The sequence below is a fragment of the Dermacentor albipictus genome, chromosome 10, assembly GCF_038994185.2.
Source record: "Dermacentor albipictus isolate Rhodes 1998 colony chromosome 10, USDA_Dalb.pri_finalv2, whole genome shotgun sequence".
In the NCBI taxonomy this organism is placed as follows: Eukaryota; Metazoa; Arthropoda; class Arachnida; order Ixodida; family Ixodidae; genus Dermacentor; species Dermacentor albipictus.
The window spans coordinates 57311426-57330958 of record NC_091830.1 but is presented as its reverse complement, the minus strand read 5'-3'; the positions used below and the strand labels follow the sequence as shown (position 1 = coordinate 57330958).

At 48.2% G+C, this 19533-nt stretch overlaps 1 protein-coding gene across 2 annotated transcripts in view; it reads right to left on the bottom strand.

Moving 5' to 3' along the window:
- The window catches only part of LOC139050375 (uncharacterized), a 412530-nt gene that overhangs the window by 162155 nt on the left and 230842 nt on the right, over positions 1-19533 (bottom strand). The window contains exon 3 of one of the 2 annotated variants that reach the window (XM_070526632.1): positions 9382-9459. The exons of the other annotated variant lie outside the window; for it this stretch is intronic. Coding sequence (XP_070382733.1) covers positions 9382-9405 — 24 coding nt within the window. The 5' untranslated portion in view covers positions 9406-9459. The remainder of the gene's footprint in view (positions 1-9381; positions 9460-19533) is intronic. 2 annotated transcript variants of the gene reach the window in all.

The following is a 19533-nucleotide window of genomic DNA, read 5'->3' as shown; positions in this document are numbered from 1 at the left end:
TATGGGTCGGATCCTTGCAGTCGGAGCCAGTCGAACTGGGCGACAAGGGTACCCCGCAAGGCTTGGTGATATGCCCTACCATCTTCAACCTGGCCATGATAGGACTGTCCAGGCAACTGACTCGAATTGAGAACCTCCAACATATCATCTATGCATATGGTGTGATCATGTGGGTGGCAAAGGGGAGTGAAGGACAAATTAAGCACACTTTACAAAATGCGATCCGAATCGCTGAGGAGTACCACAAAGCAACAGGCCTGTGGTGCTCGCCGAGCAAGTCTGAGCTGCTGCTATATAGACCCAAGAGAGGAGGGCCTAAACCGAAGGGGTGGGACACAGGCGCCGACCCATGCATCCACCTGTACACCGCTGAAGGCCTCACGATTCCGGTGGTCGGACACATCAAGGTGTTAGACATGACAATAGAGGCGAGTGGCTCAAACACCATCCCAGTCGTCAAGCTCACCAACAAGGCCGAGAACAGCGCACGCCTACTGAGACGAGTGGCCAACCGGCATAACGGGCTCAAGGAGGACAACCTGCTGATACTGGCACTAACCTTCGTAATAAGTCACTTTGTGTACATCGCGGCCATGCACAACTGGACCAAAGCAGAAAGACACAAGCCGGACACGCTCCAGCTTAAGGTCGCCAATGCAGCCATGGGTCGACCCATACACGCGAGCATTGAGGCACTCGACGCACTAGGCATGTACATAAACGAAACAGCCGCGAAATTTGAAGACGTGAACGACACTACGAAGACCAATGTGTGTCAAGTGATCGCCTGGCCAAGTACTCTGCGTCACACGATTGTGTCAATATATTGGGACATTGAAAACTTCCCAGTACCTAAAAGCTATTCAGCTTACGATGTAGCAACGTACATACGAAATAGACTTTTGGAATGTCATCGCGAATTTGATTTTGTTGTAGCACTCGACGTGTACCGGACGTTCAAAACCGTATTAGGTCAATTGACTGAAGCTCAGACAATGATTATTCATGTGGACGGAAGGAAAAAAAATGTAGCAGATGTGCGACTGCGCCCATGCATTCGACCATTTGCAGAGGCGTTTAAACTCACCGGTGCAAAACTCATTCTGCTGACAAGTGATGTCAATTTTTCGACCGACGTACACTATATTGCAGATACGGACCAGGTCGATGTGCTCCTTATCATCAATCAGGACGCCAGGATGAGCGTGAAAAACAGGGCCAGACCTAACATGTTTTAGGACAACTTGACGTCAATGGCAGGAAAACAACGAATACCGGCGACCGAAACCTCGCAAGATAAAGGACGTGACCGAGGAAGAAAGAGGCTGAGGAAGAAATCACTCGGTGAACCCTAAGCGACTACTTATGACAAGCCACCACCGACTCGCCGATCAAGACCTTACCGATACTCACCTACCCATGCTGAACCTCACCACCATTCTGCTCATTCTGCTGGCAAGTAAGTGCAACTCTGCTCGCTTGGGGAGAACATACAGGTACATTGTGCCAAGTCAAATGTGACCATCGCGTGCATTTTCAAATAATGGTACAATTGACCATAATTACCTATGAGATCGCTATTTACTCGTCAGAATGCATGATGTTCGGTCTCATTTCGTTAATATCAGACACATATGTACTCATAAAGCACAAATATGAAAAGCAATAATGTCATTGGTCCTTGAAAAAGGGCATATTTCTTGTGTGTGATTAGCTTCATGATCCGCTTCCTGATCCTTGCGGCCGCATGTCTCCGAGAGTTCTCGTCGGGTTCCCGCCGTAAACCAACTTGAATGGCGTGATTTGTGTTGTATCCTGCACAACCGTGTTGCAAACGAAGGTTACGTACGGCAGGACGGCACCCCAAGTGTTCTACGTCGACGTAGTACATTGCTAGCATGTCGGTGAGGGTCTTAATGAGGCGCACCCTAAAACCTTTCGTCAGCGGTTGGTAGGCATTTTTCCTCCAATGGCTTATCTGCTGTATTGCAGAATGGGTTGGGTCAGCTTCGCTGCAAAGCCGTTCCTCTGTCGGTGATGATGATTTCTGGAGCTGTATGTCCCAGCAGGATATTCTCAATGAGGAATTGCGTCACTGGTGCTGCGCCACCTTTCGGCAGAGATTTCCTTTCAGCGAAGCGGGTGAAGTAATCCATCGCCACGACCACCCACCTATTTCCAGATGTGGACGTCGCAAACACTCCCAGCAAGTCCATCTCGATTGGCTGAAATGGTCTGCAAGGAGCTTCCATCGGCTGTAGTATTCCGGCTGACCTTGTCAGTGGTATCTTGCGTCGCTGACAGCCGCGGCATGTCTTGACGTTACCGGTGACGCTGGCGATCAGGGGCAGCCAGTAATAATTTTCCTGTATCTTCCTTAGCATCCAGGAGAATCCAAGGTGTCCAGCGGTCGGAGCGTCATGTAGGGTTTGCAGTACTTCTGGACGCAACGCTGAAGGACCAAGAAGTTAGTTGGCACCGATGGGTGAAGAGTTCTTTACGAGATGGCGGTCGCCACTCAATGTCGCCCGCGCAATGGCGGATAGAGGGAACGAAGCGCGGCGCCTTCCATCGTGCGCAAGCGTTCGGGGAGGGACGAGTGAATGGGGGCCGCGTTCCTCTCAGGGCGGCCCGGGCCACCGGGCCGGTGCATTTTGAAAACTATCTTTGACGGATACAGAGTCGGCGCTGCACTGTGAAGAGAAGAGCGCTACGAAGACGCGCACTAAAAGAGGAATATGTACGACGGACAAGACAACTCGCCCACATCAAGCTTCTCCGCTGCACTGTCGTTTGGCGGCGTATTTCTCGTTGATTCGAGCGGCAACAGGAAGGTCAATTCGCTCTCTGCTGCGGTCGCGTTTGCTCAAGGCAGAATTTCCACAGCGAGTTTCCACGGTCATCGAGTGAGTGTGCGCGCCTGACCTTACCCTTCTAGGTTTAGTAGGTATGCTTTTGATTGCAGGTTTATACGGTCGATAAACCTACTGTCCTTACTTCGTTTACTAAAAAGATTTTGTGCCAAAACAACACACACAAGAAAGACGAGGACACCACGGGCACCACTTAAACTGGTTAATGAGCGTGGAAGCACTCGACATATATAGCCTTCCAAAACACCGCGCACGGGCACGCGTACAAGACAATATGGAATAAAAAGTCCTATCAGTGTAGGCGCGATAGAAACTTCAGCTGAGCCTCGTAAAGAAAGACCTATATGTCACTAGCACAGTTCGGACCCGCTTTCTTGACGTGTTTCTTTATTCAGTGCTCTATCCGGACCTGTTTGCCTCTTTTGAGGATTGCATAGTCGAGAGCGGCTCGGTGGCTTTCAAAAACGTGGCTGGTATCAATGTTGTTAACTTTTTATTGCTTTTATAATTTTAACTCCAGAATACTTTTATCTTATTTGACGAGCAACCTTAGCTGCAGAAGAAAGGCATATGCATGGGCTCTTGCATAGCTCCTATACTTTGCAACATCTTCTTATCATCTATCGATCACTCGCTACACGATCGTTTTAACTATCCATTTTGCAAAATAGAAGTGAGGCATGCAGACAGGACGTCTGCACGCCTCACTTCTATTTTGCACATTGAATCCTTACCAACTAGCTCAGCTTTCTGTCGTTCTACGTTTTAACTATTTTATTAATGACAATGTCCTTAAAGTGTTTCGTTAAATGAACAACATTTTAGTGGTTTTAAACAAGGAGTGCTCCATTTCGAATAAGGCTACAGTGAGCAGTGTTTTAGATGATTTTAGGAACCTGGGGGAAGGGCTAAGCTTTATTATGAGGTACCACATAATGGTATATTTCAGTTTTTAGATTTACAGTTAAAGTTTTCAGATGAACACATTTGTTGCGTTTACTCCCCTCGTGCGAAAAAGGACTTCTGCCGCATAATTCGGCCCACTCAAAGGAAGTGAAAAGAGTCATCGCAAACCTCTGCCTGGGGTCATGGCTCCGGAAGTCGTGCGTGCATGAGATACAAGCCAGTTTTTACAACCGATTGGGCAGGCTCGTTGCAGCTGGCTTCCCTGAGTTGATCTTGGTCCCTGTGGCAGAAATGCTTTTGTAGAAGTTGAAGGCTGGGGTAAGCAGGCAAGAGTCGATTGGAAAAGAGTGGCCTATAGTGGTCCCCTACATCCATAAAGCAACACAAAGCCTGAAAAAACTGGCTAACGGGTATAAGGTACCGGTAGTGTTCTCCACTCCACAAAAGCTTGTCCAGCTAAGCCGTCGCATACCTTGCGAAAGCCAAATGCTTGGCTCTCAGAAGAAGCAGTCCAGCAGTTCGCAAAGTGTGCCACAAACGTCGTATATGAAATTCCTCTTTCCTATGGGAAATCCTACATTGGACAGACGGGGCGCGTTGTGTGAACGAGCGGCTTAGGTAGTATGCAAAAGGTATAAAAAATAATGAAGGTGAGCGACTTGTGGATCACTACAGGCCTTACACCGATTGTTTTCCTCGGTTCCGCGGTGCGAGGATTCTGGGTAAAGGCAGACATCAGACATCGCGTGAAACATTGGAAGCGTTCTACATCAAGAAAGCGGGTCCGAACTGTGTTAGTGACAGATTTGTTTTGCTTTACGAGGCTGAGCTGAAGTTTTTATCGCGCCTACTCTGATAAGAATTTTTATTCCATGTTACATTGTACGCGTGCGCGTACATGCGGGGTGTTTTGGAGGGCTATATATGTCGAGTGCTTTAACCATCATTAAACAGTTGAAGTTGCGCCCGTAGAGTCAGCGTCTTTCTTGTGTGTGTGGTTTTCGAGCAAAATCTTCTTAGTATGCAGGATCACCAACTCGCGCAGCCTTAGTTCTTCTAGAGTTTACTTCGCTTAGTTCACTAATTTGCCATCGCAATCGATGCTTCGCTTTTTGGGTGAAACTGCGACACCTTTACTACAGTGCTAATATGATTATACTACAAGAGTCTTTCTTTAGCTGATACTTATAGAGAAGACATGGAATTAGGTGCATTTTGCAAGCCGGCGGCGATCCTCTTAAGGAAAGTTTCATGTAAACGTCAGTGTAACCGTGGGTGGCATATTGAATGTAAACTATAGAAAGTGCTCATCATCGATTATAGCATACAAGAACAGGCCATGGAACAAGCACAAAGCGCTGTTATTGCAAAGCATTGGAAGCATTGCAGCAGCAGCAGCATTGCAGCAGCATTGCAGCAGCAGCAGCAGCAGCAGCAGCAACAACAACAGCAGCATTGCAGCAGCAGAATCGCAGCAGCAGCAGCATTGCAGCAGCAGCAGCAGCAGCATTGCAGCAGCAGCATCAGCATTGCAGCAGCAGCATTGCAGCAACAGCAGCAACAACATAGCAGCAGCATTGCAGCAGCAGCAGCAGCATTGCAGGAGCAGCAGCACTGCAGCAGCAGCAGCAGCAGCAGCATTGCAGCAGCAGCAGCATTGCAGCAGCCACAGCATTGCAGCAGCAGCAGCATTGCAGCAGCAGCAGCAGCAGTAGCAGCAGCATTGCAGCAACAGCAGCATCAGCTTTGCAGCAGTAGCAGCAGCAGTATCGCAGCAGCAGCAGCATTGCAGCACAGCTGAAGCAGCATTGCAGCAGAGCAGGAGCAGCATTGCAGCAGCAGCATTGCAGCAGTGCAGCAGCAGCAGCAGCATCAGCATTACAGCAGCACCAGCAGCAGCAGCAGCATTGCAGCAGCAGCAGCAGCAGCATTGCAGCAAGAGCAGCAGCAGCATTTCAGCAGTAGCAGCAGCAGTATCGCAGGAGCAGCAGCAGCAGCATTGCAGCACAGCAGAAGCAGCATTGCAGCAGCAGCATTGCAGCATTGCAACAGCAGCAGCAGCAGCAGCAGCATTGCAGCAGCAGCAGCATTGCAGCAGGAGCCGTAGCATTGCAGCAGCAGCCGCAGCATTGCAGCAGCAGTCGCAGCATTGCAGCAGTAGCAGCAGCAGTACCAGCAGCAGCAGCAGCAGTAGCAGCAGCATTGCAGCAGCAGCAGCAGCATTGCAGCAGCAGCAGCAGAAGCAGCATTGCAGCAGCATTACAGCAGCATTGCAGCATTGCAGCAGCAGCAGCAGCAGCAGCAGCAGCAGCAGCAGCAGCAGCAGCAGCAGCAGCAGCAGCAGCAGCAGCAGCAGCAGCAGCAGCAGCAGCAGCAGCAGCAGCAGCAGCAGCAGCGCCAGCAGCAGCAGCAGCATTGCAGCAGCAGCAGCATTGCAGCAACAGCCGCAGCAGCATTGCAGCAGTAGCAGCAGCAGTATCGCAGCAGCAGCAGCATTGCAGCACAGCAGAAGCAGCATTGCAAGAGCAGCAGCAGCAGCAGCATTGCAGCAGCAGCAGCAGCAGCATTGCAGCAGCAGCCGCAGCATTGCAGCAGCAGTCGCAGCATTGCAGCAGCAGCAGCATTGCAGCAGCAGCAGCACCAGCAGCACTTAAGTGGCACTTAAGTCGCACTTAAGCACTTAAGTCGCACTTAAGCAGCACTTAAGTGGTTTGGCAGTTCGGCACGAATATGCAAGAGCAGAGGAAGTTCGAGGCGAAGGGTGCCCGCAGAACAGTCGATCAAAGCTGAATGCGCCGTAAGGAAGTCGAGTCCGTGGATGAAATCATGGGGACAATTGGTCAGAACTGTAAAAAGAACGGAAAGTGGCGGCCGGTGATACTTATACGGGAAGCAGACATTCCTGTGACATCAACAGTGCTGCCATCGGCCACGCATACGGCTCGAGTAGTAGGAGGCGCGATAAACTTTTTTCAGTCGAGGACGGAGGTTACAACTCATTGTGGACACCTGTGCTTCAGTATCTACTAACGCCGTCAAAGGGATTCCGTCGAGGTTAATATCAAGTTATTGTTCTTTGGGAGCGTCAATGGAGGGTTTAGACACGACGAAGATAATGCAACATTACCTCCAGCAGCCGCATGGTCTAGTTTTCCGTCCGGATTGTCCATAATTGGTCGGCGACGAGGAGCGGCGTGGCTGGGGCGACGGTGACCGACGGCGCTGAGGTGACGCCGAGTGAGCAGGACGACTGACATCGACGGATACGTCAGAGGTAGCAGGCGTACGGCGATGCGAGTAACCGTGCGGGTCGGCATGTGGTAGAGGAGACGGGGACTAGAAGCCCGTATACGGCGGCGTCCATGAGGTGCGGCAGTGGCGAGCGACGTGGTCAATCGGACGCAATGGAAGCAAATGGCTTTGTGGTCCGGAGATCTCAACTCGGTAGGGTTGCGATATCTGCGAGGTGAGTCCAGATCGCCATCAGGCGAAGCAGTCAGCACCGTGCACCGGTCGGACGTCAGGGTGTTTGCCTGTTTGTCCTTCTTGCCGTACAACTGCCTGAATGAGAGAGATCGCTGGGGCTGGTTGGTCAAGAGTGGGTTCAAGTGGGCGTGAATGGAACGGTGCACGACTTGTAGCCTCGAGTTCGCGCCAAACAATACGTGTGACGTGCCCACTTAATGCTGATGAAGTGGTAAGGTCAACGCAAGACGACGTCGCAACCGTGTTAGGGAGCCGGGAGAACAGTGGAATGACGCGGCGGCTTTTGGCGAGCTCAAAGCGGCGGCATTCCTTGACAATGAAGTCGATGGTGGACACATTGTTGAAGACGAACAAGTGCTAGGCGCCGTCCGCGATTCCCTTGAGTACGTGGCTGACTTTGTCAACCTCGGAGATTTTCTCGTCGGCTTTCCGGGAAAGAGCGAGCATGTCTTGTGTGTACGAGGCATACGATTCTGTAGAAAACTGAACTCGGGTAGCGAGCTTTTTTCTAGCAGCCAGCTGCCGGCCGGTGGGATCTCCAAAGAGGTCGACGAGCTTCTCCTTGAAAGCATCCCAGCTAGAGATCTCGTCCTCGTGTGTCAGGAACCAGACACGAGGTGTTCTGCCCAAGTAGAATAGGACTTTGGCTAGCATAATGGTAGGGTGCCAGCGCTAGTTTCAGCTTACACGCTCATACGGGTTGAGCCAGTCCTCAACGTAGACACTATCTTGGCCGAGGAGTATGCCAGGATCGCGGGGATTGGTGACGGTAACGTACGTTGCTGTCGGGGTTGCAGGAGTAAGAGGAGACGAGGTGTCGTCACTGGGAGCCATGCTGGAAAGCCGGAAGGTGCGGCCGCAGCGGAGCTCCATGTCGAGGACGGGGAACGGCATCCGCCACCAAAATGTGACATGAACAAAGGATTACGACTGGAAACCGCTTACAAAGTATATTTACAAAAGGTAACTGCAGCGCTGGCCAGTTCAGCCGACAGCTCGAGAACCAGTGGGCGTTCGTCGTCTTCGTCGGGGCGCCCCCGTGCATCAGCTATAAGAAACACTCAATATATATATATATATATATATATATATATATATATATATATATATATATATATATATATATATATATGTGTGTGTGTGTGTGTGTGTGTGTGTGTGTGTGTGTTCAGCGAGGAAAGGTAACGTGCAAAGAAAGCTTCGCTGTACATACCGCCACATTTTAGATGTTTTCCTGCAGCCTTCTATCAAACTTGGTCATGCACCAACTCAACTGAAAGCGCACCATTAAAAAATACATTTCAAAAGACCAAGAACATTTCAACAACTTTCGGTCAGCAATGTCGACCGGGTAGACCCTTCTTGGCATATTCGAATCTACGGTGGTTATTCGTAACGCTTTTGTCATGTTGCAGCAGTGTTTTATTCCTGACCAAAACTGTGCTATGACGGAACAAGGACACTATGAATAAGTTGCATGAATACGCTTGTTAATAAAAGGACGTACTGAGTCAAATATGCTAAAAGAAAGATCTTGAAATTTCGCCTGCCTTTTGAAATGTAAGTTTTTTATAATGCTGCTCTTTCAGTAACGCGGGTATTGAGTTACGTCGGTGAATTGTTGTGAAATTAGACCGATTGACGTAGAACAATGTCGAAAATTTCTGGACAACAGTAAGTAGAAATGCGACCTTCAAGTTGTTTGTTTGTAATGAACCTCTTAACGCTCAATAAACGAAAATAGGGTTTTTAAAGAATACCGGCATTCTGAACAAATTTGCTGTTTCTCTTCTGTGTCCATTTAAAGGGATCGAGGCTTCAGCGCTCGTATAATTCTAAAAATTTACGTGCCAGAACCACGATTTATACCATGAGGAACGCTGTAGTTGGGGACTTCGGAAATTTGGACCACATGGGGGTCTACCTAAATCTAGGTACACTTCAATTTTCTCTTTTCGCCGCCGTCGAAATGCGGCCTCCATGGCAGGGATTCGATTGTTAGAGCTCGTGCTCAGCAGCCGAACACCATGGCCACCGAGAAACGATAATAGGTATCAGCGTTTCTGAAAACAAAATTGCGTCAAGTGTAAAAAATTGTGACGTCGGATTATCTGACCTGTCCTTGCCGTGCTGTCTGCATGTTCGAATGTTATCAGGGGTTGATGGCCATTATAAAGAGGACAGCCGGGCGGTGCTATATATTCAGAGAGAGAGAGAGAAAAAAGAAAGGCAGCAAGGTTAATCTTTCAGAAAGAGGAAGTGCGGTTCGCTACCTTACACAGGGGTGGAACGAGAAGGAGGAGGATGCGTATAAGTACAAGAGCAAAATAAAAAGGGACAAACAGGGCACATTCGCACTACCACTGCGCTGCACTCAATAGGAGGATGCGAATGTGTCAGTCACCCATTGGGTGAACACATGTAGGAAAAACAAAAAGGAACTTTATGGCTACGACGGCTCTAGTCAAAATGGGACAGGAGATTGTAGGATGTTTTGCATGAGGCGCTTGTAACCTCTTTAAAATCTTTAATATTGCTGAATATATTCGCTCATCTCGACGCAGCTGCCCCACGTCCGCTGCCGCCACACGGGCACATAAAACGGGGCTGATAACAGATGCCTGTATAACGTGGTTCATATATTCACTCCCTTCATCACGTGAACGCCCATGGTAGATAGAGAACTAGCTTGAAAACTCGTTCGCCAATATATTCAGGTAAGATCTCACGCTTTGTTACAGGTCTGATACACTTTCCGGCTCATGGAAGCTTTCAGCCTTTTTCAACCAAATTTCGGCGCAAATCAAGAAGTACGCTTGTCGAAACATCGAATCGAATTTTTTTTTGCGTTCGGAAAAGTCTCGTACGCTGTGGAGTATACACGAGTCCGAATGGCGCGTAATTGCCCCGGCTTGTCCTGCGATCCACTTCAGCCTCATTCTTGGCCCTGATGTGACTGCAAATGGGCTCTAGCACCTCTAGCGCCAGCAGTTCCAGCAACGTAAATTTCAAGGTGCTCAGCAGCTTTGCTTCTCAAGAACACTTCAAGGCCAACTGTAAAGACATTTTATTGTGAAGAAATTTGTCATAAATTGCGTAATATACCACTTAAACAATTTTGCCAACACCGCATAACTGGTAATCTGTAGTTCCCTTTTTTGTGTTAGCAACATTTAAACAGCACATCACAAGAAGGGCGCGTGTGGTGACGCTAAGAGGAAAGCCCCCACAAGCCGTGTCGGAACATTATTAGCGAGCAGCGGGCAGCAGACGACGCCGCCCGCTAGGCCTCCCGCTAGGACTCGCGTTGGGACATCTGTAAATCGACAAAGGCCAATCAGAGGGCGCGGTAGTCTGATCGTCTCACACGGGGAGAGAATTCTTCACAGGAAACCGCGGCTCCCGCGGAATCTGCTATAACGTGGCCTCCGAGATTACCGAAGTCATGCCGAGAAACCGCAGGTTAGCTCATGCGTCGCTTCCAGTGAGCATTGTAATCGCAGTGTATTTTATTTTTCAGTATCAAAAATGGCTACATTTGCGAATCTTGCGTGACGCTCGCGCTGGTATTTCAAATGTACAAATATTGCAAAAGGGCTCCTCTACGCCCTCATAATATTAAACTGGGATTTTGCGCAGTTAAATTTGATCTTGCAGATGGTCTTTAACATGGATAATGAGAGCGAGACAAGAAACCAAACAAATTGCCGTATTTTTTCCCAATTTTTCAGGCACGACTCAGAACAACATAGCCACGCACATCACTGTCACTGTGAATCAAATAGAATGCATAACGAATCCCAGCCCCAAAACAACAAACCTGACTACGACGCGGGTGCGTACTCGGAGAACGTATCGTGTTGTTTCCCCTTAATAACTAAGTTGCTAAATTATTACAACTTGACGTTCGACAATGCCCTAGACAGCGGCATCGGGCAAGAAAGCGCGAGTCCGTGTCGGCCATTGCGATTCCTCGACGTGGGCTCTGGCTGCGGTCAAGTGACGATGAAGATCCTTTTGCCCAACGTTCCAGACAACGTAGAGAGAATTGTAGGGGTCGACGTGTGCCCAAACATGGTTTCCTACGCTCGCGAGTACAGTTCTCATGCAAAGCTAGCCTACGAAAAGCTGGACATAACAGGAGACGTCTCCGAGTTCCTCAGGCTGTACGGACCTTTCGATCGCCTCTACTGCTTCAACAGTCTTAACCGCGTGAAAGACCAGCCCAAGGCATGGAGCAACATGGCGAAGTTATTGAAGCCTGGTGGAGAGTGTCTTCTGTTTTACGGCGCTTGGTACGTTACACCAGAAATTTGGAGGGCACTGGCCAGAAAGGAACGCTGGAGCAGGTTTGCGGAGGTGAGTGGTGAATAAGCAGAGCCCGTAACCACCAAAAACGTTCTTATGATATAACTGTTCGTAAGAAAAGTGCCTGAGCAATGGTGATGCTGAACATATTTTTTAAGGCAGTTGGCCAATGTTAGACAAAAGAACTTACGAAGGGCGCTGCCGATTGTACCTGCTGAGACGCCCCCTTCTGATACGAAAGCGAGCGCATCGTGCACTTTATTATTATTATAAACATGAATAGTATTACCGGCTCTACCGCAGAGAAAAAAATATCTGTCGTGCAAAAGGAAGAGGAATTACGATGAGAAAGTTTACAGTATCACGCACATCATGCCGCAAAATAACGTAGCGACAACAGTAGCGAAGTTCACAATAGAGATTTTAAAGTAAAAAAAAATGTTGTAGTTCACACCCATCTATTTCCTCGACATTCGCACTTATGTTAGTTTTCGGGGGTTTTTGTTTGTACTCATGAATATTACGAGCTTGCATTCGCAACAGCTAAATGACAAGTATTGCAACTGCGGCGGTAAAGGTGCTTCAATAGATTCCCCGCGCGAAGTGTACAAACTAAGCATAACCGATTGCAGACGAATGCGCTGTAGCTTACAGATGCAACGTATAAGCGCTTGGAATCACAGAGCAACGCCGCCTTCCAAGGACGCCTTCCTTACGCGCGGCACAGCACCATTGTTAGCGGCCCGCCTCGGTACTCTGAGGGTTTGCCCTTTGAGCGAAGGTCTATGCCTGACATCTTTGTCTCAATTGGCACCTCAGTCTTGGGCGGCGATTCAGTATCAGTTCCACCTCGTTAGGAATGACTTCTCCGATGCCTGAGGCATGCAGCCGAGTTGTTTGATGTACCGCCCTCAACACGCGACTATTAAATTCCCGGTAAGCGCTGAAAGTTTTTCTTTTTCTTATTTTATGTTTTTACACATTCTGACGCGAAGGAGCTATCCGGCTATTAGCCAAGACAGCTTATGAACGAAAACCTCTGTGAAGGCGGTCCCCGCGGTGACAGTTGCCACGACTAACTCTGCGCCGTACCGTTGCAGCTGTGGGAAGGCCTCATTCCACCGTCACAGGACATGGGGAGCACTGAAGAGAGGCTGAACTACGCCCAATCACTGGCGAAAGACGTTGGACTGGAATTGAGGAGCTGCGAGATGGCTCACATCTACCTCCCGCTGCAAGAATGGTCCGGTAAGTGTTTGGGCCCCGACCAGCGTTACACAATCCGTGGTAAGTTCGTCAGCATATGCGAGGCCAGACAAATTCAAACGTCTGTCTCACAGCGTGCAAACCAGAATAATCGAATGGCTTACTGCATTCAACTTAGTTGCAGTCGCGTAATATCAGCTAACCCGAGTGAAACTGTGCTCGGAAAGAAGCTGGCTAGTGTTTTTTAGAGTAACGGTAAGCAAATCTTTTGTTTTCGTTCAGATATGACGAAATGCTCAATGCATGCAAGTTCAATTGCAGAAAAAATTTCGTTTGATTTTCTTTTTGTCTCTTCATATTTTCTTGTGAGCCAGATGAAAGTTTGCATCGCTCAGGGAGAAAGGCTTTGAGAATATTGCTTGCCTTTATACCTCGCAAGATAACGACGATGAATAGCTTTGGTGAATAACGCCAGCACGAACACACCTCTGAGCGCCGTCTTGCATGCCAAAAAAAAAAAACCGCACCTTTGCTATTTTTCGACTTTTCGTTGATGCTCTGTGCACTGGCCGCATCCTGGACAGGCGTTGTTCTCGAAATTGGTGCTTATGTACTTTGATCTGTCTTATTATTCTATTCAAAATTTTATTGTCCTATCCATAACTTCTTTATGTTCGAATTTCTATGTTGCCTGCAACAAAGAAAACTGTTACAATTTAAAGCTCTTGCTATTATAAGGCTTCTTTTCCTCTTATTTACTATAGTGTATATCTTATGATCCAGCAAGCCAAACCCGATTTATTCGATAGCTGGAAAGCAGCATCGTGTGAAAAGATGTGGAAAGGCAAAAACAGCAGAATAATAAAGGAGTCGTTTGTATTTAGAGCCCCAGCACTGTTTAGAAATGTTCAATGCTTAGAGTGCGCATTGACGGCGTTTTTTGTTTCCTTCTCAATATATTCTGCAGGAATGCTGACGGCATTGATACCAGGAAATAACACCCTGAGCGCTGAAGAAAGGCACGATTTGTTCAAAGACGCTAACGAAGAATTTCAGCACTGGCTACGAGGGCGGAAATACCCACGCTTGGCTGACAACTATGTAATCCACGGGATAAAGCCATTGAAACAGCACACATAAATTTGGTTCGGGAATTCGGGCAGTAAATTGGCTTTCCGTTCAGGATAATATTAGTAAAGAGCAAGTTTTTTACCTGTGTTGGTCGTCCTAATTACAAAATCTTATTACGGTTGCCAATGCCATTCTATGTACGAATTGCGACAGCGTTTCATTCTGCGATCCTGGAGGACCACAACTTAGGAGGCAGACCGACAACCGGCACAACATGGGCCGACCGCCTGAGGGAAAGCGGCCCAAACAAGCTAACCGGGGGTACGTGAACGGGGCATTTGAGCAATGAGAGGCTGGCTAAGGTAGAAATTGAAAACGCGTATATGCGAACCGTGATTCACAACCTCATGAGAGAATTAAACGAATTTAGGAGCGGCAATACGGCTAGGATGTCGGTCGAGCCTACATCCCAACCACGACCCATGAGTAAAAAAGCAGATAATGAAATCGATAGCGAGAGGGCCACCAAACGCAGGGTCCTCAATGGCGAATAAGAATCGACGGCGGCCGGGGACGCTCGCTCTGAGATCCGTGAGATACTGAGAGCGCCCAGTGACAGTGTCAAGCAGCTTAGTTAGTCGATAGCCGGCATGCAATCCAATATCACTCGTCTGGAAACAAATGTAGCCAACCTACACACAAACACAAACAGTCTCCAAACCAACATGGCGGCTATGGATACAACCAACGCTGCAACAAGACTTAGGCATTCTTACACAATGTGGTGCTCCCTGCACTAGCACCCCGAGCGACTAGCCACTCCGAAATGGCGACCAGTCAACCACCGGGTCGAGTAATGCGAGGTAGTCGCGCGAGCATGCACAGAACTCCCCACGATGGTAGGAAACACTAGAGACTTCACAGCATTGCAGTGGAACTGTCGAGGACGGGGAGGCAAGGCACGAACGCTACGGCAGTACCTCAGGACAGAAAGCCTAGCGTGATCAAGCTGCAGGATACGCTCATCAAGCACATTAAAATGCAGGGCTATCGTGCCCTGGCCAGCCATTCTAACGGTGGGCGGGGTCGCCATTCTGGTACGGAACAAGCTCACGTTCGTACAGCACGACATACACATGCCGTCTATACCATCGAATATATGATTGCAGAGAAAGCAGGCAAGGGGAAATGTAGCAAGCCAACGTTCACCCTCAACGCATACAGCAGCTCAAAAAAGCACAGGCAGAGGTTTCGGGCTTTCCTAACAAAGGCCGCGCACCTGGCAGGCAGTAACCCCCTACTCGAGGCGGGAGACTTTAATGCCCCACCTCCGACGTGGGGATAAGTGCAGAGTACACCTAGAGGCAAATATAAATGGAAAGAGCATCGAGGCAGGTCTTGAGCTCATAACCAACCCGACACAACCAACAAGACGGGGACCTTCCACCAGCGCGGACACCAGCCTGAGCTGGTTTTCATCAAAAACATTACTCGAGCATCGTGGTGCAAAACTCGTGGATTTGGGCAGTGACTCCTGGATGATTGCGATTATGGTAGGCTGGCACAGGACCGAGGAAGAGATATTCAAGCTAGTGGACTGGGATAAGTGCAGAGCGCTGAGGACCGGTAGGTCCGCGGAGCACGTGGACGCACCCCTAGATGGGTGCATGACGCAACTCCAGACGGATCTCGAGGCAGCTACGTGAACGGTAATCACTGATCTCGAAACTGGGAAGATGTGGCAGCTCCCGAGGACGCGGCCTCCCAATGCTCGGGTCGACCTAACGCGGGGCTTGACGCCAACTTCACCTCTGAAGAGAGAGAGAGGAAATAATAAACGAAAGGTAGGGAGGTTAACCAGGACTGAGCCCATTTGCCTACCCTCCAGTGGCAAAAGAGAAAAGGGGATGGAAAGATAAAAAGAATACAAAGTCCACTGGGGATGTCATTCGGTGACTCAGTTCGGATCACAGACAGTGACTCAATCTGGTAGCTTTCAAATATCGCAGCAGCGCTTTTGTGCTTTTTGTAGTTGCGATATGCAAGGCCATGGTCCCAATATCTTGTTCAAGGGGAACGGTTTTCTATCTGATAGAGAGCTGTGCAGAAGTCATGTTTCTCAATTTCAAAAGATGGGCAGAAGTACAGTAGATGTTCTATAATTTCCACGACACCGCAGGCATTGCACTCGACGCTATCAGCCATTCTCCTCAAAAACGTATGTGTATTGGTGAATGCGACACCCAAGCGTAAGTGGCACAGCATTGTTTCCCCTTTTCGCGGAAGCCTTGGTAACAGCAGCAGTTGCATAGATCGGTCGAGGGAATGCAATCAATCTTAGGTGAATTCAGGAGTTTACCACTACTCTAATGTCATATAGTGCGCTAGCTTAAGTGTTGGGCAGCGTAAGTCCGCGATAAAGGTACAGAAACAAGGCTTGCTCCTTCGTATGTTTTCCTAGCAGCTTCGTCAGCGAGGTCGTTGCCGGAGATACCTCAATGGCCAGGCAGCCACTGAAACACGACGTGGTCTCCTTTCGCTATCATATGATGGTGCATTTCTCGTATCTCCGACACGCGTTTTTCACAGGACCAGTGACGAAGAGATGAGAGAAGACGTTGTAAGGCCGCCTTCGAATCGCAGAATATTGCCCACCGATTAGCTGGTTGGTTGTTAATATAATCAAAGGCATCTCAGAGGGCAACAGGCTCCGAACCAGCCGATGTTTTCAAGTCATAAATCTTGTATCGAATGCTTATTGATCGTGATGGTATAACCACTGCGCCGATGGAGCTGGTCAGAGTGGAAAAGCCATCCGTATATATGTAGACTCGGTCAAACTAGAAAGTGTGTAAACAATCCAGAGCGGCTTGCCTAGAGGCCAAATAATGCAGGTCAGTCGTCTTTCTTATCCTTGGAGCTGTAAGACATACTTGAGGTTGTTTTAAATACCGCAAAGCTGAGGTTGAACTAGCTCAGGGTGTACCACAGAAGAGGTTAATACAAGCACTGATAGGTCTCAACAGCCGATTCGTTCCGGGGCCGCATAACATCACCAACAAGGCCCTTCACAATCTGGATGATGGCGGCGCGGAACAACTCATTGCGATAGTTAATGAGACGTTGCGTTTAGGCACACTTCCCATAGAATAGAAGAGGGCTTAAACGTTCTTAGTACCGGAACCCGGCAAATCTCTCAGCATGGACAATCTGCGTCCAATCTCGCTTACGTCGTGAGTGGGTAAGACCAAGGAGCGTGCGGTGCTTAAACCATATGAGGCCTAACCTGGAAAAACACGCGATATATCCTCACAACATCATTGGCTTTCGTCTTTGGCTGGTGACGCAAGACGCTGTGAAGCTTGTCAAAAGCCAAATACTCGACAGCAAAACAAGAGGCATCACAGGCCACCCTAGGCCTAGACCTAGAAAAGGCCTTTCTACAACAAATCTGCACTAGGACTTGGTCAACGCTTTCATGACTACATCCATGACTTTCTGAGGGGAAGGCACGCCTCGCTATGAGGAATTCTATAGCATTAACGAGAAGGTGGCAGGTCTTGTTGTGAAACTTAATAAGAGGTACAAAATAAAGATTGTACAGGTCTACGCCCCTACATCCAGTCATGATGACCAGGAAGTCGAAAGCTTGTATGAAGACGTGGAATCGGTGATGGGTAGAGTGAAAACTAAGTACACTATACTAATGGGCGACTTTAATGCCAAGGTAGGCAAGAAGCAGGCTGGAGACAAGGCAGTAGGGGAATATGGCATAGGCACTAGGAATATCAGGGGAGAGTTACTAGTAGAGTTTGCGGAACAGAATAATATGAGGATAATGAATACCTTCTTCCGCAAGAGGGATAGCCGAAAGTGGACGTGGAGCAGGCCGAACGGCGAGACTAGAAATGAAATAGACTTCATACTTTGCGCTAACCCTGGCATCATAGAAGATGTGGACGTGCTCGGTAAGGTGCGCTGCAGTGACCACAGGATGGTAAGAACTCGAATTAGCCTAAACCTGAGAAGGGAACGGAAGAAACTGGTACATAAGAAGCCCATCAATGAGTTAGCGATAAGAGGGAAAATAGAGGAATTCCAGATCAAGCTACAGAACAGGTATTCCGCTTTAACTCAGGAAGAGGACCTTAGTGTTGAAGCAATGAACGATAATCTTGTGGGCATCATTAAGGAGTGTGCAATGGAAGTCGATGGTAACTCCGTTAGGCAGGATACCAGTAAACTATCGCAGGAGACGAAAGATCTGATCAAGAAACGCCAATGTATGAAAGCCTCTAACCCTACAGCTAGAATAGAACTGGCAGAACTTTCGAAGTTTATCAACAAGCGTAAGACAGCTGACATAAGGAAGTATAATATGGATAGAATTGAACATGCTCTCAGGAACGGAGGAAGCCTAAAAACAGTGAAGAAGAAACTAGGAATTGGCAAGAATCAGATGTATGCGTTAAGAGACAAAGCCGGCAATATCATTACTAATATGGATGAGATAGTTCAAGTGGCTGAGGAGTTCTATAGAGATTTATACAGTACCAGTGGCACCCACGACGGCAATGGAAGAGAAATTAGTCTAGAGGAATTCGAAATCCCAAAGGTAACGCCGGAAGAAGTAAAGAAAGCCTTGGGAGATATGCAAAGGGGGAAGGCAGCTGGGGAGGATCAGGTAACAGCAGATTTGTTGAAGGATGATGGGCAGATTGTTCTAGAGAAACTGGCCACCCTGTATACGCAATGCCTCATAACGTCGAGCGTACCGGAATCTTGGAAAAATGCTAACATAATCCTAATCCATGAGAAAGGGGACGCCAAAGACTTGAAAAATTATAGACCGATCAGCTTACTGCCCGTTGCCTACAAACTATTTACTAAGGTAATCGAAAATAGAATAAGGAACACCTTAGACTTCTGTCAAGCACAGGACCAGGCAGGATTCCGCAAAGGCTACTCAACAATAGATCATATTCACACTATCAACCAGGTGATAGAGAAATGTGCGGAATATAACCAACCCTTATATATAGCTTTCATTGATTACGAGAAAGCGTTTGATTCTGTCGAAACCTCAGCAGTCATGGACGCATTACGGAACCAGGGTGTAGATGAGTCGTATGTAAAAATACTGGAAGATATCTATAGCGGCTCCACAGTCACCGTAGTCCTCCACAAAGAAAGTAACAAAACCCAATAAAGAAAGGCGTCAGACAGGGAGATACGATCTCTCCAATGCTATTCACAGCATGTTTACAGCAGGTATTCAGAGACCTGGATTTGGAAGAATTGGGGATAAAAGTTAATGGAGAATACCTCAGTAACTTGCGATTCGCTGATGATATTGCCTTGCTTAGTAACTCAGGGGACCAATTGCAATGCATGCTGAACGACCTGGAGAGGCAAAGCAGAAGAGTGGGTCTAAAAATTATTCTGCAAAAAACTAAAGTAATGTTTAACAGTCTCGGAAGAGAACAGCAATATACAATAGGTAGCGAGGCGCTGGAAGTGGTAAGGGAATACATCCACTTAGGGCAGATAGTGACGGCGGATCCGGATCATGAGACGGAAATAATCAGAAGAAAAAGAATTGGCTGGGGTGCGTTTGGCAGGCATTCTCAGATCATGAACAGCAGGTTGCCATTATCCCTCTAGAGAAAAGTTTATAATAGCT